The sequence below is a fragment of the Crotalus tigris genome, unplaced genomic scaffold (assembly GCF_016545835.1).
Source record: "Crotalus tigris isolate CLP2741 ecotype Arizona unplaced genomic scaffold, ASM1654583v1 scf7180000024370.6872682, whole genome shotgun sequence".
In the NCBI taxonomy this organism is placed as follows: Eukaryota; Metazoa; Chordata; class Lepidosauria; order Squamata; family Viperidae; genus Crotalus; species Crotalus tigris.
The window spans coordinates 2,771,635-2,798,582 of NW_024100540.1; the positions used below are offsets into that span (position 1 = coordinate 2,771,635).

General features: G+C 41.8%; 1 protein-coding gene across 4 annotated transcripts in view; it reads right to left on the minus strand.

Moving 5' to 3' along the window:
• UNC13D (unc-13 homolog D) overlaps positions 1 to 24,264 on the minus strand; it is a 69,354-nt gene extending 45,090 nt beyond the window's left edge. Inside the window, exons 1-8 of one of the 4 annotated variants that reach the window (XM_039327956.1) lie at positions 24,143 to 24,264; positions 20,715 to 20,855; positions 16,652 to 16,697; positions 5,370 to 5,402; positions 3,638 to 3,745; positions 2,451 to 2,510; positions 2,131 to 2,197; positions 308 to 500 (exon numbers count right to left, since the gene is read on the minus strand). In XM_039327956.1, coding sequence (XP_039183890.1) covers positions 308 to 500; positions 2,131 to 2,197; positions 2,451 to 2,510; positions 3,638 to 3,745; positions 5,370 to 5,402 — 461 coding nt within the window. In that variant the 5' untranslated portion in view covers positions 16,652 to 16,697; positions 20,715 to 20,855; positions 24,143 to 24,264. Of the gene's footprint in view, positions 1 to 307; positions 501 to 2,130; positions 2,198 to 2,450; positions 2,511 to 3,637; positions 3,746 to 5,369; positions 5,403 to 10,695; positions 10,858 to 16,651; positions 16,698 to 20,714; positions 20,856 to 24,142 lie in introns of those variants that run through there. The other 3 variants (XM_039327958.1, XR_005554817.1, XM_039327955.1) reach the window with 3 other exon arrangements.
• Between the last annotated feature and the right edge of the window lie 2,684 nt (positions 24,265 to 26,948).

Genomic DNA, 26,948 nt, shown 5'->3' on the forward strand with positions numbered 1-26,948 from the left:
ACACTTTCCCAATATCTGTACTGTAACCCACGAAGGCCTCACTTCTCTCAGGCCTTGGCCATAAAAAAAAGCTATCAGATGCCATTTGCCTTATGGTAAACTCTTCCTGGGTTTTTAACTTCAAACAACCACCTGTTCATCTCTCTCACCTAATTTTTTTCCCCCAATAGTCAATCAAGAGCTTTTCCTGGATATAGCATTACATCATTTTCCAGCTTTAAAATTATCTTTGAGTTTCATTTTCTAATAAGTCCAATGTTCTGTTAAGGCCAACACAAATCAAATATGCTAAAGAGATGGGACATACAGAATGAAGGTTTCATCCCACACTGGATTTAATGTCTGATGGATGACTTGTGTGCGATGGGTCTGGTCCTCTGGCAGCAGGTTCTTCACCACACCCTTAGATCGCCTTTTGTTCTCCTGATGAGGAGAACCGTGGGCTGAAGAGCCCTGTTTTTTTCTTTCTATCCCTAGGAGGCAGTATGGATCACTTAATCCTGAAAGCAAAGAAGAAATTCTAAAATGTGCAGGGGCCATGCACTATGTTAAGGTTTTATAATGAGTAGCAGAACTATGGCAGAAGTCCTCTAAACTTTTCTTTCCCCATTCCACTATTAATCTTGATATTGTGCATGGTCATTATTTTCCACTATCCCTGGAAATCCAAGAAAAAAAATGTTGCATTAATTTGCTTCATTCATTTTCCACCGTCAATTAATTTACACCATGCAGGCAACTTCTTTTAATCAGAGGGATCATCATCTACTTCCTCTTTCTTCTGATAATTACACTCAGCCTCCTCTAAATACTTCAGGCAACAAAAGATTGCTCACTGTTATAGTATGGCTTAATTGTACTGTGTGAACTAAGTTCAGGAATCATGATTAAAACAAGGCAAGGCTTAATGGGTATCAACCCATTAAGATCACGTGAAGTGTTAATACCACTTTACAATGCCTTGGTAAGGCCACACTTGGAATACTGCATCCAGTTTTGGTCACCACGATGTAAAAAAGATGCTGAGACTCTAGAAAGAGCACAGAGAAGAGCAACAAAGATGATTAGGGGACTGGAGGCTAAAACATATAAGGAACGGTTGCTGGAATTGGGTATGTCTAGTTTAACGAAGAGAAGGATGAGGGGGGACATGATAGCAGTGTTCCAATATCTCAGGGGCTGCCACAAAGAAGAGGGAGTCAAGCTATTTTCCAAAGCACCTGAAGGCAGGACAAGAAACAAAAGATGGAAACTAATCAAGGAGTGAAGCAACCGTCGTAGAACTAAGGAGAAACTTCCTGACAGTTAGAACAATTAACCAGTGGAACAACCTGCCTCCAGAAGCAGTGAATGCTCCAACACTGGAAGTTTTTAAGAAGAGACTGGACAGCCATTTGTCCGAAATGGTATAGGGTTTCCTGCCTGAGCAGGGGTTGGACTAGATGACCTCCAAGGTCCCTTCCAACTTTACTATTATTATTATTATTATTATTATTATTATTATTATTATTATTATTATTAACCCAATCAAAGTGTTGTTTAGGATTACCATGAGAACTATAAGCAAACTGTCCAAATCATAAGCCTTTCCCTTATGCTCCCCAACTAAAATAGTAAGCTGCCTTGTGGGGAACAATTTGTAGAAGGTGATATAACAGAACAGGCAGAAAAGCATCCTTCCTCCAGACTTGAAATTTTATATTCATTAGTATTGTTTTAATAGCATAGTAATATCTCTCTCTCTCTCTCTCTGTCTCTCTCTCCGTCTCTCCATCGTCTGTTGTCTGTCTCTGCCTCTGTCTCTGTCTGTCTCTCTGGCTGTCTGTCTCTCTCTCTCTGAATTTGTCTCTCCCAAGTGGCATTATATGAAATTTTGTACGTTCCATTTAGGAATATGCCTGATACATGTCAACGATTCCTTAAGATTAGTGGGCAAATCTTACTCAACTTGTCAGAAGGCAGAAAATGCCCATGAGTATGCAAGAAACGAAAGGATTTAAATTTCCCTTCCTAGCAGACATCTCATGTACGGTAGTATCTTCTCTCCACAGATTCCTTCAAAATGTCCCTCCCTCCCTCCCTCCCTCCCTCCCTCTCTCTTTTGAGCTGTGGTATATTTTTTCTACTCACCACTGACATCTTTACCCAGAATATTTCTGGCTTGCTTCACCGTGGCTTTAAGACAAAAAATTGGCCTCTGAAAAACGAAAAGAGAAGATCTTAACATGAGGACCTAGCTAGCAGGTGAACAGAAGGGATCTGGAATGTCAAGGTTGATATAATCATTAAACTGAGAAAGGCTAATGATGAATAATCATAACATGAATAATTTAGACTAATCTGGAATATAAACAACAAAACATACTTGGAAACCCTTTTGTGACAAAATGAATAGAACAATTCCATAATAACAACCTACAAGTGAATGGAAAATTGGAGTTAGATCTTACCTCTAGCTCTTTGACCCTCTGTAATATAATTTGATGCTCTTCTGGATCAATACTGAAGGCCTGATTTGGATGTTAGGAAAGAAATTTTCAAAGTGAGAATATGATTTCAATATTACCCAAAATAGGAAAGCCCCCAAAGTAAAAGCAAACACACACTAGAACATGAGTTTCTTTTAACAAGGAATTAATATTCTGTATCCTGAAGTCATATCTCCCTCATAATTTCAAAAGCCCTTGGTTTCTAATCTATTAAAGCAGTGGTTCTCAACCTGTGGGTCGGGACCCCATTTGGGGTCGAACGACCATTTCACGGGGGTCACCAAACAACACAATCCGCCATTTTTTCCCCTTTTCCTTAGCTGTGCTATTCCCTTTTATTCTATTGGCTTTTGAAAGCCAATAGAATAGACTCTCTTGAATAGAGTCTAATTCTATTGGATTTCAAAAGCCAATAGGAATTGTCCAGGCTGTTTCTGCCCTGCTGAGCCCGCCAAAAGTCCCATTCTGCAAACGGTGCTGCAAGTTGTCTGCAGTGAAGGCGAGCTGTCTGGAAGTTTCCACCCTTCCCTGCTGAGCAACTACTAAAAATGTAAGTAAAAGAGGGCCAGGCGTGGGAAGTGGGAGGCCAGCGGGTGCAGGGAGGGTTGCTGGCGTGCGTGGGGCCCGGTGGGTGCCTTACCTCCCTTGGGCTGGGCCAGCTGGTGGCCCAGCCGGTGGTCGGCCTGCACCATCTCTGCCACTTGCCAGCTACGCCTCGGCTGGCGCAGGGGTCGGCACCATGCATGCCCGGCGCTCCCAGGCAGGGAAAGTCCTCGACTTACGACCGGTTGGGTAGTCCTCGACTTACGACCGGTTGGGTAGTCCTTGACGTACGACCGGTTGGGGTCGCAGCATTAAAAAGGTTGAGAACCACTGTATTAAAGCTTTTGGCAAGAAGGCCAAAGACAGGGTGATGGGGGGGCAGGAGGAGAGGAAGACAGGAAGGGAGAAAAACAGAGGCATGGAGTATCCTGCCTACAAACATAGTTACAGGACCATACTGCAGAGAGCAGCTATTTGTTTCATTAGCACTTGGAGAGAGAGAAAACACACACACTGAAAAAGAAAGAAAAGAATGTAGTCTTAAGTGCAGCCTAAAGCCTTGAAGATGAATAATAAGATACATGAATTTGGTTCTTTAACCCAACCTTTTGCACATATTCATAGAGCTCATCTGAATCAGTAACATGATTCTGTTCCACTTGGCCCACACGATGGAGAATGGTGTAAAGGACCTCTTCGTACAGCAGGGTGAGCTGCAACAATAATTAAACAAAAATTAAAAACAGATCAGAATCAAATCAGCATAATTTGGATTAGCAGGGTTGCAAACTATTTTACAGTTTGCAAATATTTTTTTACAATTTAAAAGCAATACAAATTTAGAAAAAAAAGGAAGGACAGTAAAGAGATAAGTAAACAAGAAAAAAAAATTGAAGAGTCCATCTAAAAGCATGAGCATGTGGGAGTACAAAAGCAGGCTAAGATGGACTAAAACAATGATGTGTCAAAATCCAGCAGAAATTCAAAATATGCCTAATGGATAAAAATATAAGAGCCGCCCAAGCAAAACTAGACTCCTCAATTTCTCTTCTAAATTGTAACAATAGTCTGTGGCAAGATGGACGAAAACTAGCTGATCAGAGTCCAATACACTTAGATTAGGAAATGAAGGGCTGGGGGGAGAGAAGCATGAGAAATGTGTAACGATAGGTAGGTAGACTGGAAGAGATTCTCTCTTCTATAGTTAACTATTTTATTTTTGTCTGCTATTTCTTTTACTATCTTTTCCACATTAGGAAATCTTTCCTGAATCAAGGTACTACAAGACAACTTTTGGTACCTACTTGATTATTAAATCATTAACTGGATTACTAATAAGATAACCTGCCTTCTTTCATTTATTGGGAAGAATTGTGTTCATCCGTGATGGGTATCTCTAAGTAGTTGTGCTGAAAAGAAGGAACGTACTAAAGAGATAGTCGTATTCAAGCTTTTAATTCAATTGATACAATTGTAGTGTGCATTGTTGCCTCCTGTGCTGATTGTGCCCACCAGGGACATAGGGGAGGACATAAATTCTCTAAGTTCACCCCTCCCAAAGGTTACCATTGCAAGCCAACCCAACATGCTTTCTAAATCCCCAGCAGCAAGCAGAGAGGAGAAATACAGTATGAGGTCATTAGGCAGAAGGGAGTGGGAGGGTAGTGACTGAGAAGCCAGATCGCCTATATTTAATATGGTACTTGCTAGGCATTCTTTCATTTAAACCTGTCAAATTGTTCCTGGGGACCTGCTTATTGAACCAATCTGTGACTGATTTTATAATAATGGTGGTTTACTTTATATTGCATTTCACATAGTGGAAACTAGGTGCTTGGGCAGAACATCTAGACTCTAGAAATTCAAATACAGTACAGCCTTTCTTTTTTAAAGGAGCAAATAATTCTAATCAAATGTTTTCATTAGGAGTTTACCCAGTGAAACTGGCAGGACAGTCTGAACTGAAAAGGGTCAGCATGATTTAATGACCGTTCAAAATTATAACGGCACTGAAGAAAAAGGACTTTTGACTGCTTTTCACATTTATAACCGTTATATGGTCACATAATCAAATTTTGGGTATTCAGCAACAGGCATGTATTTATGACAGTTGTGGTGTTCCATTTGTGTCCCATGTGACCACCATTTGTAACCTTCCCAGCTGACTTCCAACAAGCAAAGTCAGTGGGGGAAGCCAGATTCACTTAAAAAGCAAAGCTCAGTTAACAACTGAGGGAAATTTTGGGCTCAATTTGTCTGTAGGCCAAGGGCTACTTTTGATCTTTTCTCTGATCCAGTAGAATACATCTTATGTTCAGTAATGAATGAGATTCTTACCTGTCTCTTAGATAATTTATGGGAGAGATCCATCTACAGAAAGGAAAAAAAACCAATTTCACTTGATCTGCTGTAAATTCAGTTTTTAACACGCCTATGGTGTAATAGTTTTTTGGTGCAAAAGAAGAAATACCATTTCCCATTACCAACCTGCACATACTCCCTTATCAGCAGCACATCTTGTGGGTGTAAATGAGAAGGCTTTTACATCCAAATTGTACACTGGAATCAATTGCTGGCTTTCAGGCACCAGCTTAAGGCATTGTTTATTTACCATACATTTTAAAATATTGGTGGCACTTCTACATGCTTTTTGTGCTTTTATTTGCTGGTTTTATTTATTTGTTACATCTATCATATAGAGGTAGAGCAATTTATTTTATATCAGCAAGGAACCAGATTTAATGATGGATATTAAAATTATTTTAAATCAATCCCTCAAGTTTTCTTGAATTTAGTTTTACTATTTTTTAACACAGATACACCAAAAATAGCAAAGTTTCACTTTATAAATTTTATATTAAATTATTGAAGCAAATGCATTATGCTTAGTACTGCTTAAGTACTACAAATATCTATCTTAGGGGAACATATTCTATACAACTTTCTCCTCAGGAACACCATGTTATATATACTATATATATTATATATACCTAATTTAACAGCTGTGAACACATCATAGCTATTTTAGCCATTGCTAACAGATAAACTGCTACTTTCTTTGTGCTAATTTAATGTAAACGATATGATTCAATTATTAAATCTTCTGGAATTTCACATCCCATGATGCCAAATGTATGGCTTAGGACTGTTCATAATGAAAAGTAACATAAAAATGCTTTGAATACATACATTAAAAATACATACATAACCATCATATTCCATGACCGAATAAACAGCATGATATAATGTTCAGAAGAGGATTCAGAACTAGTAAGCAAAGAAATTTAAATACATAATAGAAAAAGTCGCTAACTTTATTTTAAACTCACTTCATTTATTGTAACTCTCCATACAGTATCACCTTATATTGCCTTTTGTTTCTTAAATTTCTCTGTTTTTGATGATCAACCACAACTTTCATGGTCTTCCTTTTGACCCCCCCAATTCTTAATTACATAATAGAAAAGATCACTAACTTTATTTTGAACTAACTCCATTTATTATTTATTCTTCCTTTGCATCTGTTTTGCAATTCATTCCTCGTGACAAACCATCTCTGCATACTCCCTTCATCCTTTTGCCTTCAGTCCACTTTCATCTAATGCCCTATTATCCCTAACCACCGTCTTGTACGTCTTAAGCGTTATCAGAATAGTATAGTCCACCTTCCTTTAAAGTTTCAGAGAATAGAGATACAAGTGTGACATTATAGCATGTCTCCCTGTACAGGATTTTATATGACTTCTATACCCTTTATTGGGACTCAGACATGGTGGAATGTCATAATGTAGGAGCTTAAAGGAAAGTAGATTATATAGACAATTCTGATAGTACTTCTAATTATCTCTTCCTGCAACTGGAAAGGACTTGTATTGCTTGTAAAATGAAAGCATATGTATATGATCATTTAAAGTGTAGAACTCTGAGTTGAAATTCTAGGTTTGAGTTCTACTGAGTACTATCTATCTGTATCTGAAATCCTGATATGGATAAAGCTGGTCACAACATGTGCTCAGTTCATTTTTCTGTTTCTTCTAACATATACATCTTTCATTTCCATATAAAATAGTGTGCAAAAGCCTACTTTTATACACATTTTTTATTTTGAGAAACACTCATTCTCAAAATATACTATTTGCTACTTTCTACCAGCACTTGGTCTGATGGGATGTTAAAAGTGACCTCATTTTCTGAGGTTGCATCCTGGTCCTTAAGAGTGGGGCTCCGTGTGCAGAACCAAATACGGGGATATCTTGGGTATATTTAGCAGACAGTTAAAACCAGAGGTTATGATTCCAAGACAGATCTAGAGTTAGCTGTATATCAGAATCACGTTAAAATTGGATTGGGTTAACTTGTATCTCATCTGCTGTCAGAGCTACAAGTTTTGAGATATAATATGTAAGACAAAAGAATACTTTATTTTTTATAAATCACCAGACAAGAAATTCTAGAAATAAATATTTATTGCAGACAGTCTTAAGGCATCCGTCTGCAGGCACTGGGAAAGTTGCCCAGAGGGCCCACAAGATGGGGAATTTACAAATATAATCCATTGCATTGCATTCTACAACTTGCAGAGTAAACTTGTTGGGCAAAAAATAAACACACAAAGACTCAGGACAGGAAACACGTTTAGCTACAAGAATTGTCAGCTATAACAAGTAGCTTTAAGAGCTGGTATTTAGTCATGAAGACTAATAAAAAGAAATCCTGTGAAGCTGTTCTTAAAATTAATAGGACAAAACATGTTTGGTGTGTGCCTCCCATCATAGTTCAAACCTCTCCTATTAATATTGCTATTAGCTGCACATGGGCCCCTCCCAAAATGGGTCCTGCAAATAATTCTGGATTTTGCATTCTTTTATAGCAGAATAACCCAAGCCCTATTTTAATTAAATTTGTCCTCCCCACCCCTGAAAAAGTAGAAACCTCCCACTCTACTTGCCACAGTAAGCATCAGAATTTATTTTGTAACTCTTATAGGTAGTCCTTGCTTAATGACCATTCAGTGACCATTTGAAATAATAACTGCATTGTACATGTGATAGTTATGACTGCCCCTCAAAATTACTATTGTCACAGCATTTCCCATGTCACAGTATCGTGAGAGCTTCCCACAACCAAAGTCAATAGAGAAGCCAACAAGAAGTCAAAAATGGTGATCATATGTAAGCCTCACTTAATGCCCTGTGGTGATTTTCTTTAGAATGGCAACAGGGGACTGCCTGGGATTGCCATTGTTAAGTGAGGTGGTTACATGACATTGCACTTTACCCCCCCCCCCCATCACTTACCAATGGAAATTCTGGTCCCCATTATCTTCATTTTAATTATCACCATTAAGTGAGGACTATCTGTAATACATTGACACTACCAAATTTACAAAACAAGGTGGGGATGAGTTTTAACTGAGTGAGGAGAATTCAAAAAGGTAGAGTACTTCTAGCTTAGCTCTTGGTGACCACAGGGATAAAGCTGCATGGTTGTCTTGGTAACAAGTGGCTTGCCTTGGCTTTCTTTTGGGATACATTAATTTCCCAGTCTAGGCAACAGCCCTGGAATCTCTTAAGACATCTCCCATTCAAGTACTCAATATCTCACTCTGATTTGGCGTTGTTGTTTTTCTGAATCAGTTGATATCAGTTAGATGCTGTCATCTGTGATGAGCAATTTGCCTCTATTCACATTCTTCAAGATTTGCACTCACAAGTCAAATCAGACAACTTTCTTCCTCTACAAATCAAGCCAGGATTAATACTGCCATTGAAAGACAACAGGGCTGTGCAATGTCTTCTTACATCTAACCTGTACAGTCCATCTATCAAAAATTACCCTAGTTTGTTCCTTTAAACTCCATGCTAAAGTAGGAAGTGGAACCTGCATCCCATCAGATGCAGCTGAACTACATTTTTCCAGCATCTCACACTATATGTTCATATTAGTCATGTTTAAGAACCAACTAGGGTGGGGGTCTAATTCTAATTTTCTACAATTGCAATCAAGAGATGAAGCTGTCTCTTAATTCTACTTCCAGTTTAAGAGACAGAACTAGAAAAAAATGGTTTCATTATCTCTGTATGTTCCTTACCTTCTCCAAAACTTTTTAATGTTTTCAAGCACATTTCTTTAACAGTCAATATTATTATAAGGATCCTGAGGCATTCCATGGAATCTACTGAAGTGTGACTTTAAGTGTGATTTTGTTTAGAAACAGAAGTGCCTTAACACCTCCACAATGAGTCAATATTTATTTTAAGCAGACTTACACAATTGAATTTGTTGCAAGAAAATATGAGCAACCAAGACGCTATCAGGAGATTGGAAAAAAATAGCTTGAAAATGGGAAGGAGATTTTTTTTTGATGGAGTAGGCTTTGCCTTACATTATGCAAAAGATAAAAAGTGCAGCAATACATTTGCTACTTCTGTAATTAAGACAATGAGGGAGGCTGGAAGGAAGATTGTGGACTCTTGGTGCCCTACCCAATTATATTTTGCTTTTTGAATAATAGTTAAAAGCCCAATTTGGAAGCTAGTCTTCCAATTTCTATCTTTCCCACCTCAGAAATCAGTAGTTAAAAGAACAATAATCAGATAGGCTGACCATAAAATTGTTTGATGAACACAGAGTTCAGATGTCATACAAAGATAGAATGTGGTTCGATTATAATTACTATTTAGTGTGAACTGACTACTGTGGCTTGCAAATTATGGCTTACTGCTTAAGAGCCATGCTCTCTAATCCCTTTGTGGTTTATATGATACATCACAGTTAAACCATGATTTAGAGCAATGTGCAAACTAAGATGAGAGTAACTAACAAGGCCCTGAGCAAGTTAGTCACTATTTATTTATCAGAGTCATTGAGGAACCTAGAACCAGAGGAAGTTAGCTATTGAGAGGAATTCCATACTCAGAAATGTTTAATAATGGTTAATAATATAAATAAAAATGCAATGGAGTGTGAATCTACTTAGCCAACATTTTCAGGACAGGATAGTAGTGTTCCAATAGCTAAGGGACTTCCATAAAGAAGAGGGATCAACCTATTCTCCAAAGCACCTGAAGGCAGAATAAGAAGCAACAGATGGAAACTAATCAAGGAGAGAACTAACCTAGAATTAAGGAGAAAGAACAATTAATCAGTGGAATAACTTGCTTCTAGAAGTTGTGGGTGCTCCAACACTGTAAGTTTTTAAGAAGAGACTGGACAACTATTTGTCTGAATAGTAAAGGGTCTTCTGCTTGAGCAGGGGGTTAAGCTAAAAGACCTCCAAAGTCACTTCCAGCTCTGTTATTCTTTTCCATGCTTGTCTGATTGATCACATTTTCAACATTCAGGTTTGCATGTTGTTTCTTTTTACTAAAAGAAAAACAATATGCCCCTCTCTAGATAGGAACCAGCAAGGCTACAGTATTGGAGCAGGTCCTAATTCTGTTCTGAGCCTTATTAAATAGCCTTTGGCAAGTCATGAGCATAGCCACCTCCGCAGACTTTGGTATACTATTTCAGAGGTCAAACCAAGAAAGCAGCTTAAAAACCATTCTGGTATCTAATGCACTCCAAAAGGTTTTAGCATATTTTCAAATTAAAGCAGAATGTGAAAGAGAAAGAAAGAAAGAAAGAAAAAGGCCGGTCACAGTTAAGCAGCACCACCTACATTTCCGCTGTCTTCTTGGGGGTTTTCCATCATTGGGGTTTCACTCTCAGGCTCCATGCTGGGATGGACTGGGGAAGGGGTAAGCTGAATGGAGGAGGCCATCAGAACATGGTCATGTTTTCAGACAGAGACTGACATACAAAGTCAGAAATCTGCCTTTCCTAGCTTGAGACTCCCATCGGCTCTCACATGCTGAAGAGGAAACCACACTCTTTTATCACTCTGACCATTGTAGCAACAAACGGAAATTGAAGCAGGGCTCTCTTTCTCAGCTCATACCTTGCAGTTCTCTAAACATGGAGTCCTCTACCCAATGCTGAATATACCCTAAAAAAATTACTTATCCTCCTCTGAGGGCTTCTCTGCAGTCACAATTCCTTGGAGCTAAATCTGGATGCAAACTCTCTAGAGCAGGGGTCTTCAAACTTGGCCCTTTTATGACTTGTGGACTTCAACTCCCAGAATTCCTCAGCCAGCGTGTTTCTCAACCTTGGTGACTTTAAGATGGACTTCAACTCCCAGGATTCCCTAACCACCCATGCTAGCTTGGTAATTCTGGGAGTTGAAGTCTACAGACCTTAAAGTTGCCCAGGTTGAGAAACACTGCTCTAAACAGATTAATATAAATTAATATAAATTTGCAACTCACATTGTCCCAAGTAGAAAGGACAACAATGGTTTCTAAGAGAGCACTAAGAGAGCACTTCCAGAATCTAACCAGACCAAGCACCTCAGCCATCCAGTGGCACCGCGAGCTGCTGTGGATGGTCGCCTGCTTGGTGGAGACCGTCCCGGTCCTCCAGCTGATCGGCAGCTGGCCAAGCAGACCTCCTGGCTGTTTGGCAGTGCCGCAGCTTTGCAGGTTCCATCCTAAGCCATCAGCTGATCAGCAGCATCAGAGATGATGCTGTAGGTCTCCTCTCAGTGGTCTGCAGCTGCGCGGAGGCCGTCCCAGACTGCCAGCTGATCGGCAGCAGCAAGAATGGGCCAACGGACCTCTCAGCTGGTTGTCTCTGCTGGCGGAGCTGCCTTCGGCATTGTGCTGGTTCCCCCCTCTTCCCTTGAGTGTCGAGCACATGGGGCTTGACAGGCAGCTCCCTCTACCAGGGACTGGGGTAGGTGTAGCCATACAATCACTGGGTTGATGACCTGTGTGACCTGGAAGGGCCCTAGGTACTTGGGAGTACCTAGAGAGGTTTTTGAGGCCTTCGCTTCCTGTCGGCCTGTGCTTTTGTGTTTTGCTCTGCTTTTACCAAAGCCCTTTTTGCATTACCCCACACACCCCTGATGTGTGTTATCCACTCTTGGGGCTGGCAGGGCGAGGGGTCCCCTTGGTTGTATTCAGAGATTGGGACGAAATCCAGGCCGTGCATCACCTGAAAGTTGGCAAACCTGGTGCTACTGTGCACCGCATTGTTGTATATCACTTCCGCAAATGGCAGGAGGTCAACCCAGTCCATCTGCTGGTACACACGTAGCTCCGTGGGTAACGCTTCACCACTGCATTCACACGTTCTGCCCCTCCGTTGGTGCTGGGGTGATACGCTGAACTAAGACCCTGAGACGACCTGATGGACCAGATAAATGTTCGCCAAAACCGAGCCATGCATTTCCCGGTCTGAAATGATCTGCCAGGGCACTCCATCAAGCGATAAATGTGTTGAATAAAGAGGTTGGCCAGAATTCGGGTGGACAGTAGCCCCTTACATGGGACGGAGTGAGCCTGCTTGGAGAAGAGATCTATGACAGTCCAGATTACGGTGTAACCATGACTCTCTGGTAGCTCCACAATAAAGTTCATCCTGATATCCTCCCATGGCCGGGTTGGGTCCGCTACCAACTGTAACAACCCTACCGGCTTCCCCGTTCAGTGCTTTGTGGTGGCACAAACATGGCAACCCCACACGTAGGCCTCTAGGTCCACTTTCATGAGCAGCCACCAGAATTGACGCCGTACCAGGTGTAGGGTTTTTAGAAACCCATAATGTCCCGCTTGCTTTACATCATGGCACCGTCACAATACCTCTTCACATAGGGCTGTGGATGTACAGCTTGTTGCCTTTCCACGCTAGGTCATGCCTGCTACGTTACTGGCGTCAGCCTGCTACGTCACTGGCGTCAGCCTGTACCACAAATGGCATGTTGGGGTTTGGGTGGACCAAGACCAGTTCCCTTGCGAACAGGCCCTTTAGGTCCTCAAAAGCCTTTTGCATACCATGGTCCATGCTAGTGGCTGACCAGGCCATGGCTTCATTGTGGTTTGTCATGTGTGGAGCAGGTCTGTCAGGGGTAGAGCTACCGCTGCAAACGAGGGGATGAATTGCCTATAAAAGTTGGCAAATCACAGGAAGCTCTGCAGTTGATGACGGGTCTGTGGCGCTTGCCATTCCAGCACGGCCTTGACCTTGTTGGGGTCCATTTCCACCCCTTCCCCTGATCCTGTAGCTCAAGAAGTCCAGTCGGGTTTGATGGTAGTTGCACTTGGAGAGTTTGACGAACAGGTGTGCCTTCAATAGTTTCACCAGCACCTGTCTCACCAACCGAATATGTTCCTCCATGGTAGCGGTGTATATTAAGATGTTGTTTAGGTAGACTAGCACCTCACAGTACAGATGTTTGTGCAGCACCTCACTGAAGAGCTGCATAAATACTGTGGTGGCTCCCTGTAACCCAAATGGCATCACCCTGAACTGGTAGCTATCGTGGGCAGTTGATGGCCATCTTCCATTCATCCCCTCATTTGATGCGGACCCTGTAATATACCTTCCATAAATTCAGTTTGGTAAACACCTTCCCCTTCGCTAGATGAGCCAACAGGTCTTTCATAAGGTTACTTACAGGACCGCATACTGCCGCATAGTTCCCAGAGGGGTGGGGTCCCACAGATTGGGCCTCCTTCGGGTCCCGTCGGCCAGACAATGTCGGCTGGCGGGTCCTTGGGGAAGGGCCTTTTCTGTGGTGGCTCCGACCTGGTGGAATCAACTTCCCCCAAGATTCGAACTACTCCCACCTTGCCGACCTTCAAGAAAGCCATTAAAACTCTCCTGTTCCGGCAGGCCTGGGGTTGATGTCCCCGGGGGGGGGGGGGCGGGATACGATTGGGACATGCTGTGTGAATGTACTTATTTTTATTGTTATATTTATTGTTTTAATTTTGTACGCCACCCTGAGTCCCTAGGAATTGGGCGGCATATAAATTTTATTAATAAGTAAATAATCAGCAGGGGGTACATATTCTCTTTGTTTCTGGTGTCAATATTTCTGGTGTGTATTTATACATTGCCTTTGCAATATCGTGTCTGTTGACACATGTTCATATTAAACATTAACACCTGGTGTTAGTTTGTCTGTCTCACAGACCATGACACAAGTCAACATCTTTTCCACTACCACCTCAGGCTTCACTGTAACCCCTTGGCTTTTGCAGCTTCTTTTTTCTCACTCGAGTGCCCCATTGACCAAAGACACATGCAAATGAGCAACAAAAGTGAATAAAAGGCATTCAGCTGCCAAAGACTGCTCACTCATTCTGATTTATCTGCCTAGGGGCAAAGATTAAGCATAAACCTGTGTTCCCTGGAGATATGTTGAGCCAACTATTATATACACCTATTATATTGCACTACACTGATTGGAGGGAGGAATCTGTTAGCATTGACATTTTAGCACTACATGACTTACTGACCACAATGGGACAGTGTGATATGGAGAGTTAAAGATTTCCTCTGGGTCTGTAGTGGCGAACCTATGGTACACGTGCCACAGGTGGCATGCAGAGCCGTCTCTGTCGGCATGTGCGCCATTGCCACAGACAGAGGGATGCAGGACCGGGCTGCTCCCCTCCCCTTTTCCACGCATGCGAGTCCAGGAACAGCTGTGAGAGCTGGGCGAGGTGAGCAAAACCTATAAAAGGAGCAGGTTTTGGCGGGAGAGTGAGTGAGCGGCCTTTGGAAGTGACCAGTGGTGGGTTTCAAATCATTTAACAACCGGTTCTCTGCCTAGCCTTCCCTCCGTTTTGATTGGGCTGGGGTGCTCGGGGTGCTCAGCTGGGGTGGGTGCAGGAGGGTGGGCGGTCATCAGGTTCTGGCTGGGGGAAGGTGAGGGGGTCTGGCTGGGGGAGCAGGAGGGCCAAGATGCCTCCGCGGAGGAAAGACGCCCCCCGCCGGCTGAACCTTTCATTCACACTGCAGTCATGTAGGATTGCATAGAAGGGACAGAAGGCAGGGGGCTGGGGGGGGCGGCTGGCAGGGGGAAATCAGAGCCACCATCTTCCTTCCACAGTGCAGCCCCATCGGTGTGGGCAGAGACAGCCCCAGGACGACCGGAAAGGAGTTCTCACCCGGTGTGGGCCCTGTCTACATGGTGGCTCTGATGGGGGGGGCTGCTGCTGCTGCTCCTGCTGCTCTGAGCCCCTTGACCAGCCAACCACACAGGGGAACAGGAGGTGGAGGCCAGGTGTCTGGAGCTGTCTCGACTGCTCGCTGGCCGCAGCCGATCCTGCCTCAGCAGCCCAACAAGGCAGTGGATCTTGCACACTGGTTGCCCAGCCTTGTGGGACAGCAGCACCTGGGCAATGTGTGGGGCTGGGCAGGAGGCGGTGGCAGTGATCCCTGCATCGCCAGGCCCAGCCAGCACCAGATCTGGAAGTGAAGCTGTGCCACTCACATTCGCGCTGTTGGAGGCAGCAGTGGGGGAAGGTGAACTGTGGCGCACACCCACCCCTCCCTGCTGCCATCCCACATTGTCCCACATGCACATCCTGGAGGTGCACATGGGAAAATGTGGAGCAGCAGTGGCAAAGGGTGGGCGCATGCCAGATCCCACCTTCCCCCTGCCGCCGTCCCCACCAGCGCGAGGATGGGTGGCACAGCTTCGCTTCCAGATTTGCTGCCTACACCATCGACCCCTGCACACAGAGGCCAGCGAGTGCATGGGGGCTGATGGTATCTGTCAGCAGCCACAGCCTTCTGGCTCTCCTGCATCATGGTGAACTGGCCACATAACCCCATCAGCACGGGTGGAGACAACCCCGAGACGGCCAGAAGGAAGCCCTTCCCCAGCCTAGGCCCCATCCACTCGACGGTTCTGACAGGGGCGGCAGCTGCTGCTGCTCTGACCGTCCAACCACTCAGGGACGCAGGAGGAGGTGGAGGGGCAGATGGTGCGCAAGATCCGCTTTCTCGTCGGGCTGCTAGTGAATTACAATGGCACTGAAAAAAGTCACTTAGGACCATTTTTGACACCATTGCAGCATCACATGACAAATTTTCAGACGCTTGGCAACTGACTCCTATTTATGATGGTTGCTGCATCCTGGGGTCATATGATCACCTTTTGCTACCTTTTGACAAGCAAAATCAATGGGGAAGCCAGATTCACTTAACAACTATGTTACTAGTTTAACAACTGCAGTGATTCACTTAACAACAATGGCAAGAAAAGTCGTAAAATGGGGCAAAATTCTTAACAACTGTCTTTCTTAACAACAGAAATTTTGGCCTTAATTGTGGTGACAAATTTAGGATTATCTGTAGCTAGCTAGTTGATGGACTTAGCTCATCTCCATTATACTCTAGTTACTATATAAGACCTATGATACTTTATTAATCGTTGCTCAGGGCAGATTCCTGCTCACATGTGGGATTAGCAAAAATATGTAAATGTGTTTAAACTCCATTAAAGTCCTTTGAACATGGGTACTGTGATACCTTTCCTAAATTCACCAATCCGCTACTGAAAAGCCCCACCTCTACCTGACAGAGCCAAGAGCTTTGACATTTTTTTATAATTCTACCATCCATTAATAATATTTCCTTGCTGGCATAATTATTGTTATAACAGCCTGCATATATTTGGAACCTCTTATATACACAGCTATTAAGAAGAATCCTTTTTTTATACTACATTAACCTGAATTTTTGAAAAACTTGTGGGGTTTACACAAAATTTGGCTTACCTCTCTTGTGTTGATTGTCTGCAGATCTGAATTTTCTTAGATTTTTCTAAAAATAGTTAGAAATAGAAGAATTTGGCTTTGTATATTCTCAGTCATATCTCAGTCATATATGGGAAATTTTTCAAAATGATTCACTTCTTTTTAGCCCGAAGCTAGAGGGGTGGTGTGGGGGTGGTAAGTTAAATGTGATAATTACGCAAATGTCAATGATACTCAAGGGAAAACTTTGCAGTGTAAAAACCAAAATCACCTCATTTCACAATAAACAGCAGATGTTGAAGAAAAGCCATTTATAAGAAACCAAAACGTTTTTCACTGCTTCACTACATCTTCAAAGGGAGCTATATCCTATCTCCTGAAAGCCATATTATTACTATTACTATATTACTATAAAACCAAACAGTGTATAATTTCAGGGCATGTCTAATTTTGAAATGAATTGGGTTGATTTATATACTCTTAGCCACCTTTATGATGGTCGTTCATTGTAAAGCCCAGGTGAAACCGCTACTTTCAAGAGCTGGAAACGTGGCTTAAAATTATTTTCATTTGAAGGAAGTATGACTTCGAGAAGAAGGAATGAAAAATGAAGAATAAAACAATGTTTAACATATGTATCCAATAAACATATTTACAATAGCTAGCCAGCTACTCTAATTTCTGGGTCTGGATGCCCGCCCTTCAAGGTAGTCTAAACAGAAAACTAAAATAGAAATACTAGCACTACCTTTATTGTAAGGCCACAGGAACAAAATCGTGCAAGTTTGAAAGTACTTCTCTCCTCCTTTGCCTTTAATTTTTAGAGAATTGAGGAAGGTCCCTTGAGATGCTTTCTCCATCCCCCATTTCTTCTGTGGGCAGAGAAACTACTTTATCAGACCATTACTCAGGTTGCTGCTCTTCTGTCGCCCAAGCTTTTGTGTGTGTGTGTATGGAAAGTTCAGTTTGCAGATCACTGAATAATAATGACATTCAACCAAGCTAACAGCTGCTAATTGTATAGTAACATGGTTTAACAGCACAGAAAACAATGCTAGAATAAAATGACATAAAATACTATAATATTAAAGTGTATGAAAATGCTAAAGTGTCAATGAAGATGAAGATAAGGAAGCCTGAATTTTTCTCCACACCGTATTTGTCACCTATAACTCAGCTTGGGTCCTGTTTCAGGCTTATGGATCTGGTGTGTGTTTGTATTTAAATTAAAATATATTTATTGGAATTGCTTTCTTTTTTAAGCCCATTTCAATTTCTTCTTTTATGAAGATCCAGGAGCCAACTGGTCTCCTTCAAAGATTGGGGGAAAGATTGATCCTATCTGAACACTTACTTTGGTGTAAAGAGGATCAGTTTGGGGTTTTGGTCTGAGAAAACTGGAGAAAAACTATTTCTGTGCTAAGTTTTAGCTGGAATAAAACAGCATTATTCAGCTTGGAACATTGGATCAAAAAGAAGTCTAGAAAAGAAATATAATGTTCTACCTTCGTTTTTTGAGCCTCGAAAAACAATTTTGTCTGTTATTTGATAGACTGCCCCTGGCCCAATTCACTCAGAACAAGGCTTGCCAAAGACAAATACTGGAGTAAAAAAAATGGGATTGATAGGAGTATCTTGGAAATATGTAAATAATCCATTGGCAGTTTGCAAACTTATACTAGATGTATGATTTCTAGGCAGATATAAAACAGTTTAAATATTGCTCCCCCCCCAAAAAAAAGAGGGAAAAAATTAATACTAAGATTGTGTATGATTGAGACAGAAGGCTGGGCTAATTAATTCCTTGCCTACTTAGAATCTCTATGCTTTCACAATACAGCACTATTATTCATCCTGCCCAGTTGCAGGAATACAGAACAGAAAATCAGAGTGATAGCTTCCCAAAACATCATATGAACAGACCTTTCTTGCAAATGAGAAACTAGGAAGAGTGATAGGCAAACCTCCCCTGAATCTTCTCTCAAAAGCCCCAGAATGTGAAGATGTGTAGTTATTTCTTTAGACATTATCTAACCTGTAGAGAGCCAGATTGGTGTAGCAGCTGCTGACACTGAGTAGAAACTATGGTTGGAGACTGTGAGTTCGAGTCCCACCTTGGGCACAAAGCCAACAGGGTAACCTTGGGTTACTTACTCTCTCTCAGCCCTAGGAAGGAAGGAAGGGCAAACCACTTCTGCAAATGTTATGAAGAAAGCTGCAGGGACTTCTCCATGGAGTCACCAAGAGTCAAGATCAATTTAAAAGTGTGTGTGTGTCTGTGTGTGTGTGTACGAGCACATGCGCGCACACACACATACACAACCCAGGCCTATAAGATATTGCTTAGTACTACTTCCTTCCTTGGCTGAGTAGTCTGTAAAAACCAAACTGCAGCTATTATGTAGTGTAAGCAACCATGTTAAATCAAAACTGATGGCAATTGTATTTTAGTTGCTACCAATCCTGCAGAAGCAACGGATGGAAACTAATCAAGGGGAGAAGCAACCTAGAACTAAGGAGAAATTTCCTGACAGTTAGAACAATTAATCAGTAGAACAACCTGTTTCCAGAAGCTGTGGGTGCCCCAACGCTGGAAGTTTTAAAGAAGAGATTGGACAGCTATTTGTTTGAAATGGTATAGGGCAGCGGTTCTCAACGTTTGTGTGACGGCGCCCCGTCACACAAACGTTATGCGCATGCGCGGCGGCGCCCCCCACGCGCAGCGTGCATGGGGGCGCCCCCCCCACGCGCGGCGTGCATGGGGACGGGGCCCCACGCGCGGTGTGCATGGGGACGGGGCCCCCGCGCACGGCGCGCATGCGCAGCGCCACCCCCCGGAGGTGCGCCGCCGCCCCCACGCGCGGCGCGCATGCGCGTCGCCGGCCCCCAAAGGCGTGGCGCCGCCCCCCAAAGGCGTGGCGCCGCCCCCACGCGCGGCACACGTGCGCGGTACCGCCCCCCGGAGGCGCGGCGCGCCCCCGGAGGGGACAAAATGGCAGATCGCCGCCTTTGGCGACCCCCGAAAAGAGGTCGATCGACCCCAAATGGGGTCGCGACCCATAGGTTGAGAACCGCTGGTATAGGGTTTCCTGCCTGAGCAGGTGGTTGGACTAGATGACCTCCAAGGTTCCTTCCGACATCATCATCATCCTCATCATCATCACCACCACCACCACCACCACCATCATCATCATCGTTATCATCATCATCATCATCATCATTATTATTATTTTAGAACAACAGTAGGACTCTTTCCATATATAACGGAATATTTGGTCTCCCTTTAGCTTGCTCTTGCACATAATCCTTAAGGATCCAGAGACCCTTCCTCCAATTCTTGAAGACCATACATCTTCCAAAGCACAGGCTCTTGCCCCGACACAGTAGACTTGCTTTCAGCTACCATTGTGCTCACGATCTTCCATCTCCATGAGGGCCAGAGAAGCCATACAGCTGCTAAACTGCATGTGACTGCAGAAGATTGGTTTGTACTCTGACTTCTGGAAAGCCAGGGGACTGTCAAAGCCAGGGGGAAAGGGTTGCTCTGTTCAGTCCCTGCCCATCTTCTCCTTCTGAAACTGACCGTTCTGTAGCTGTTGTTCTTCTAGAGAGACCCCAGGACAAATACTCTAGGAATGCACATTTTCCCAGATCAGATCAGTCAACAGGTTTAACTTGTTACCGCTGCAGTTGCTACCATGTGAAAGTGATTTGTTACCCACGATAAGCTGCCTGATTCTCTTTTCCCTCAGGTGATACATGCAAGGTATATGTGAAAGAGGATTCTAACTAATGCATCACCTAGACCAGACAGCCACTTGTCTGAAATGATATAGAGTCTCCTGCTTGAGCAGGGGGCTGGCCTAGAAGACCTCTAAGTCCCTTCCAGCTCTATTCTATTCTGATCTTGATTCTATGCCATCAAAAGTAACTCTGACCATTATTAGCTCACATAGGAGGAAGTTTTTCTCCCCTCTTTCCAGGCATTCATCCATCTCTCTAGAAATATCCAAATAAGTTGAGTTATTGTAAAAGGTACCCACAAAAATAATCCTCTCCAATTACCAAGTTAGTTAATACTTACCTAAAAAAAATCACAGGGATCTATCCAAGCATTTCTGCAAGCAGCAACAGCCTCTCTGACACATTAAACTAAGCGTTGCCCGTTTCCCTGCAGGACTGGTAGGACTGGTCGGCAGCTCGCTAAGGATCATATAATCCCATTCTGTGGAAGGCGGAAACATACATCAATTGCTTATTTTGTTATCAGTTGATTATTATAAAACAGATAGCTAGTCATCTTTCTTGTCAGGAAGTTTGCCCTTGGATTTTGCCAGCAGCCCACCAATTATGATCCTGTGCAATTTCTGTTACTGCTAGAAGCCAAGAAATGAACTAATGCAAATCAATTGGCCGACATTTGGTCTCCTCTTGAATCCTAGCAAAAGAGGGGGGAAAAAATAAAGAGAAAGAAAAAAGAAAGTTAAAACGTTAATTTAAGGTAGCTGCCTGGCTCATTTTCCAAATCGTTGAGTACTTTAACGTTTTTGGGAGAAGGAAGTTACAGATTATACCTCCAAATTCAAAGTATGAGTTTGCAAAAAAAAAAAAAAGAAGCAACCACCGGCAGCTACATGCATGTGACCAAAACCAAGCAAATAACAGCTTGTCTGTTGCCAGAAGGATGCTTAATTTTATTGGCTCCGTACTGTTTATACCAAAAACATATTGCCCAGGCAGAGGCTGATCAGGTCTTTTTTGCTTTTCAAGGAAGAAGCTTTCCCATTTTATGACAGCAAACAGGCAGCTGTCTAGGACTGTACCCCTCAACCTGAGGGATGCCACACTGACTTCTCCACTTAGAGATTATGTCCCAATTGGCAACTCTGTAATCAATGGGCAAGCCCCTCCCCATTCAGTTGTAAATACCCACAGCATGCATCCCAAATACCTGATGATAACCAATAATCAAAATTGGGATGAGATTTGCTAATCAAATCTAATGTATATTGGCCTACTGTTTCAGAATGTACAGTATTTATTCATTCATTCAATTTGTATGGCCACCTCCTCTTCATAGTGACTCTGGGTGACCTACAGCATATGAAAATATGGTCCCTTCCAACTTTATTATTATTATTATAAAATAATTTTTAAAGATCTGCAACAATAAATAACAATAAGATCAGCTCCAAATCCATAATTCCAACAAACATGCCTATTTCCAAGTTTCTTTTTTCTTTTTCTCAACAATTTCAGGCTTTTCTTGGTTCTGTCTGATCCTGCTTTGAGGACTGGTAAATCTAAAATTAGAGCTAATATATCTTGATGTTAAAATCCAGGTGAGTGCTAGATGGCAACAAAGATATACCAAAATGTAAAGTGCAAATATGATAGCTCAGCTGAAATAAAACACTAGCATTCAAGTCAGGGTCACATGAATAATTCAATTCTTACTCAAAATTGAGTCAGGATTTTTCCAGATGAAAACGTTAAAACAAAGGGTTATCAAAAATGTATTACAGAAGTCTTATTTAAAGAACAACAGGGGAAAATCCATATGTTTAATTGTGAAACTTTTGATTCTGCTGCACTTAGATGACTCTCTACCCAAATTTCTGGTATTTTCCATTTCTGGGGGGAAAAAACCCTCTGGAAAGCCACTATCAGTCAAAGTAAACAATTTCAGGTAAATTCATCTATTTTAATATACCCACAAGGATCTGATCTTGTGCTTCTAACAGCTGTTCATCAGTAGATATTCACATTATTGTATACCACTTACCTCCCTGCTCTGAATCAAGATTAAACATTTGCTAAAGGCACAGGAACACATAAATGTTTTTTTTTTCTTGGTGGTTAGCAAACTTTTTTTATTAGAATTACTATTCTCAAAATCCAAAAACAAGAAGTCCCAAGAAGTTTTATGTTTTCACAGCTATTCTCAATGAAATTGAGAATTTGTATCTGTAGAAGCTCCATTATTCACAGGAAAAATAGCTGCACGAGGCTGTGAGGGGCAAGGACTGCTCTCTGATTATCAGTATTTTTCCAGAGAGGGGTTCTGTACTTTTAACATGGAAGAAAGAGGCTTGTAATTTGTAGTTCACACCACAACAAAAATCACTTTTGCTGAAATCTAATCACGAACCAACTAAAAATGTAGAATTTCCTAATAGAAAATTAAACTGGTATCCAAGATGATTGTAAGCTTGGGATATACGGTATCATATCCATGCAAGAGTATAATCAAAAGTAAGATACATCATATAGCATGGAACAATATTCAGTTCTGTCAATTAATTTCCCTCCCTGCTATAAGACTTAAAGGGAAAATAATACTGATTGTAACTAGTCATTCTCAGATATGGACTTTTAGATGAAGACTAAGTACAAATAATTTGATTATTTCACTGACTTCAAGGTCAAGAACAGAAAACAAACTACATTAAGGTTTAATGTGTTATATAAACCAGGTCTGTGAAACCTATATTTATTATTAGCTACCTAACAATTGTTTATGAATGTTCACAGTTAATAATTGGCTTCTTTCTTGCTATCTTATATCCAGATTTCCACATAATCTAACATTTGGATTAATCTGTAAACTTTCATCGACCACAGTCTATAAAGGAAAGTTTATCCTGTGTTAGAATTAAATATAATAATTTTGTATTCCCAGCATTTATAATATTAATACTACTTATTAATTTATAGTAATACAGACATAGCCTGTATTATTAGCAATAATATCAAAGAGAAATGAAAGATAGCAAGAAAGAGGCCAATTATTAACTGTGAACATCCATAAACAATTGTTAGGTAGCTAATAATAAATATAGGCTGCAAGTGTATAAATAGTCAACTTAGCCAAATGTAGTTTGCCCGTTTATGGCTTAGCATATTCTGTGAACTACCCAACAATACTATGTGAGCGCACTGATTTTATCACACAATGTGTGTTAAAAGCCTTTGTCCCCTATTCAAGCCACAGGAAATAAAGGGATGTCCAGGAACAATTTTCTAAAAAACAAACAAACCATTAAAAGATCATAATTAATTTGTCCTAAGGAAATATTAATATCATGTCTTATTTGACAAGAAACATGTTTTGTAATGTGTCTGTAACATTTTACCATTTGATACACGGAAGCAACCTGCTTCTAAAAGTACATTTTGAGATACCTCTGAAGAGGACTAAACCGTATATAAACTCATTTGGCATCATGCTGTTTTTTTTCCCCCCTCAAGCACTTGCATTTTTTTGAAACCTATGGCACATGCTGATTTAATCTGACCATCTGGGTTAAGTAATCTTCTCTTTGCTTGTCAAACTGAAACCCATCCCGCCCTTCTCTAGCTGCCTCATCCAAGCGGCCTGTGCCCATAAGCTCTGCTCTCTTTCAGGCTTTTCACTGCGTCCGCCCTTTAGGGACGATATTCCTGCTTAAAGTCTGAGCTCTTAGTAACAGAAGCAGGCAGGATAGAAAGAAAGGGAAAGAGAAAACTCACCTTGGTTCTGCATCAGGTGCCTTTCCTTCTTAAGCAGAAGAGGTTGACAGCTGTAGATCTTTATTGACTTGTTTTACTGTAAAGGGTTGGGCAAAATGCTATGAGGCAGGAACACAGGCAACCCTACACCAATAAAAATCCCTCTGAGATTATTGGTAGGGAGGAGACAGGTTCGTGTTGCGTGAGTATGTAAATAAAACTTGTGGAATCGTCTATACTTGGCTCTAAATACCCCAAGTAAACAGCAAATTTCTTTACTTTGCATTGAGAATGTGTTTCTTTTAGCCATACAAGTTTTGCAAAAGGTCCCAGCAATGAAAACATTGCTACCCAAGCCATCACTTTTCAAAATTCAGCTGATGCCCGCTTCCAAAAATTGTCCTGGTTTGCACAATTAACTAGGTTAATACATACATACTGTAGTTGCCTAGTTTGTGTCTCATAAGTGCACCTATAATGTTATACAAATTCAGTATCTGTAGTTGCACTATATTTCAGCCTAGCTTATATGAATGCAACCTATGGAATTATTTAGTTACTATGTGAACCCCCAAAACTGACTTAATTATGGATCAATTAACTAGAGGTAAGAGTCTTGCACAATCTTGACATTATCTTTCTGGGTGTATTGCTGATACTTCTCATCTTCTTGGGTGTGTATGCCATTGTTTATCCCACTTACATGATGGAAGAACCAGTAACAAGAGTTATTGGTGTTGGCAATCAGCAGCCTCAGGAGGAACAATTTGGCTTTACTAGTGCTTACATAAGCTTATAGGCCACCAACCCTTCAGTGTACTGCAGCAAATGTCACATGACTCATACCAGGAAATGAAATCAAAGAGCCATGCTATTGAAATGTTGTTTGGCCAACGCGCGGCTTCAGGTTAAGTGCTTTATGGGCAGTGCGCAGCCCCCTCTGAGAGCATTATCAACAGGAACCCTTTCCTTTCTCTGAAGCAAATGCAGAGGTCACTCTATGGTCACTGTGCAAATCAGACGGATGAAAGCAGTACCTAGGACAGTGATGGCGAACCTTTTAGAGACTGAGTGCCCAAACTGCAACCCCAAACCCACTTATGTATCGTTAGGTGCCGGGAGGGCATGGCCCATTGGGTGGGTGTGGTCCATTGGGTGGGTGTGGCTGCGGTGGTAACGGCAGACTGGGTGGGACTAAAAAGTTCAATCAATCAATTCAAACTTTGCAAGATCTTTTTTTTTCCGTGAGAAGTTGAAATTGATTGATTGATTGAACTTTTGTTTGCACACAGCTGTGGAGGCCTAAAGCGAAAAGGTTTTATCAAAACCCAACTGAAGGCCTAGGACTGGGGTGACGGTGCGTGTGCCCACAGAGAGAGCTCTGCGTGCCACCTGTGGCACGCGTGCCATAGATTCGCTACCACGGACCTAAGAGGTGCCAAGTTGGTCCCATGGTTCCCAAAGAAGGGAACTGCAATCTCATGAAAGACATAGGCCATGGGTCTTCAAACTTGGCCCTTTTATGATTTTTGGACGTCAACTCCCAGAATTCCTCAGCCAGCATGCCTGGCTGAGGAATTACGGAAGTTGAAGTCCATAAGTCATAAAAGGGCCAAGTTTGAAGATCCCTGGCCTACACCTTTCAATAAAATGGGTTCATTGAAAAAGGTGCTATCAGGCTTCTCTACATTTTTTGCCACCAAAAATTAACACACCTTTCCTCCTGCAGTGATGTTTTAGGAAGAACCAACATAATTGCTGTGAAAGTGACCAGCAGCAAGGCAAGTGGAGAGTAAGTTGATTGTGTGCCTATTTATAAGCAAAGCCTACTGTAAAATAATTGCATTTATGCCTGTTCAAAAGTTAGTCACTGTGAACATAATGGAACGTCTGCTAGACACAAGGGTAGGGATCCTGTGATTCTCTAAATCCTCCCAGCCAGCATGGTTAATAGTAAGGGAAACTTGAGGACTATAATTCAGCAACATTTAGAGCCACAAGTTCCCTTCCTTTGTGGAGAGGATAACCAAAGGTCAGTATTTTCCAATCTCAGCAACTTTAAAATATGGGTACTTTGACTAGAAGACAAGCCAATACCACCTCTCCGGTCTAAACCCATAGTTTTCAGCTTGTTTTAATCTTCTGTAATTTTAATTATTTTTACTATTTATAATTGTTTTTACTTCCATATGTTTTATTATAAGCCACTCAGAATCATCTCAAACTGTGAGATGAGTGGCATCTAAATTTGATAAATAAAGATTAAAAATAAAGTCCCAGAATTTCCTAGTCAGCATGGCCATTGCTAAGGAATTGAAATTCACTCATCTTAAAGTTGCTGAGGTTGGGAAACAGCCTTAAAAGGAAGACTGGGCTTTAAACTGGCAGCCTCTTTGAAATCTCTAGAAGGCTGATAGCAATTCAAAACATTCTACCTGTCTCATTCAGGTCTGAACAGGTAAAATATTACCGGTAGTCCTCAACGTACGACCACAATTGAGCTCCAAAACATCTGTTCATAAGCAAAGCAGCTGTTAAGTGAGTTTTGCACCATTTTACAACCTTTTTTGCTTTCGCTAAGCGAATCGTGCAGTTGTTAAGCGAATCTGGCTTTCTCCATTGACTTGTCAGAAGCTGGCTGGGAAGGTTGCAAATGGTGATCACATGATCCCAGGACAGTACAAGTATCATAAATACATGCCAGTTGCCAAGTGAATTTTGATCAAGTAACCAGGGGGAAGCTGCAACAGTCATTAAGTGTTGAAACAGATCATAAATCACTTTTTTCAATATGTTGACCCACTGAACCAAAGCAATGTGATGTCAT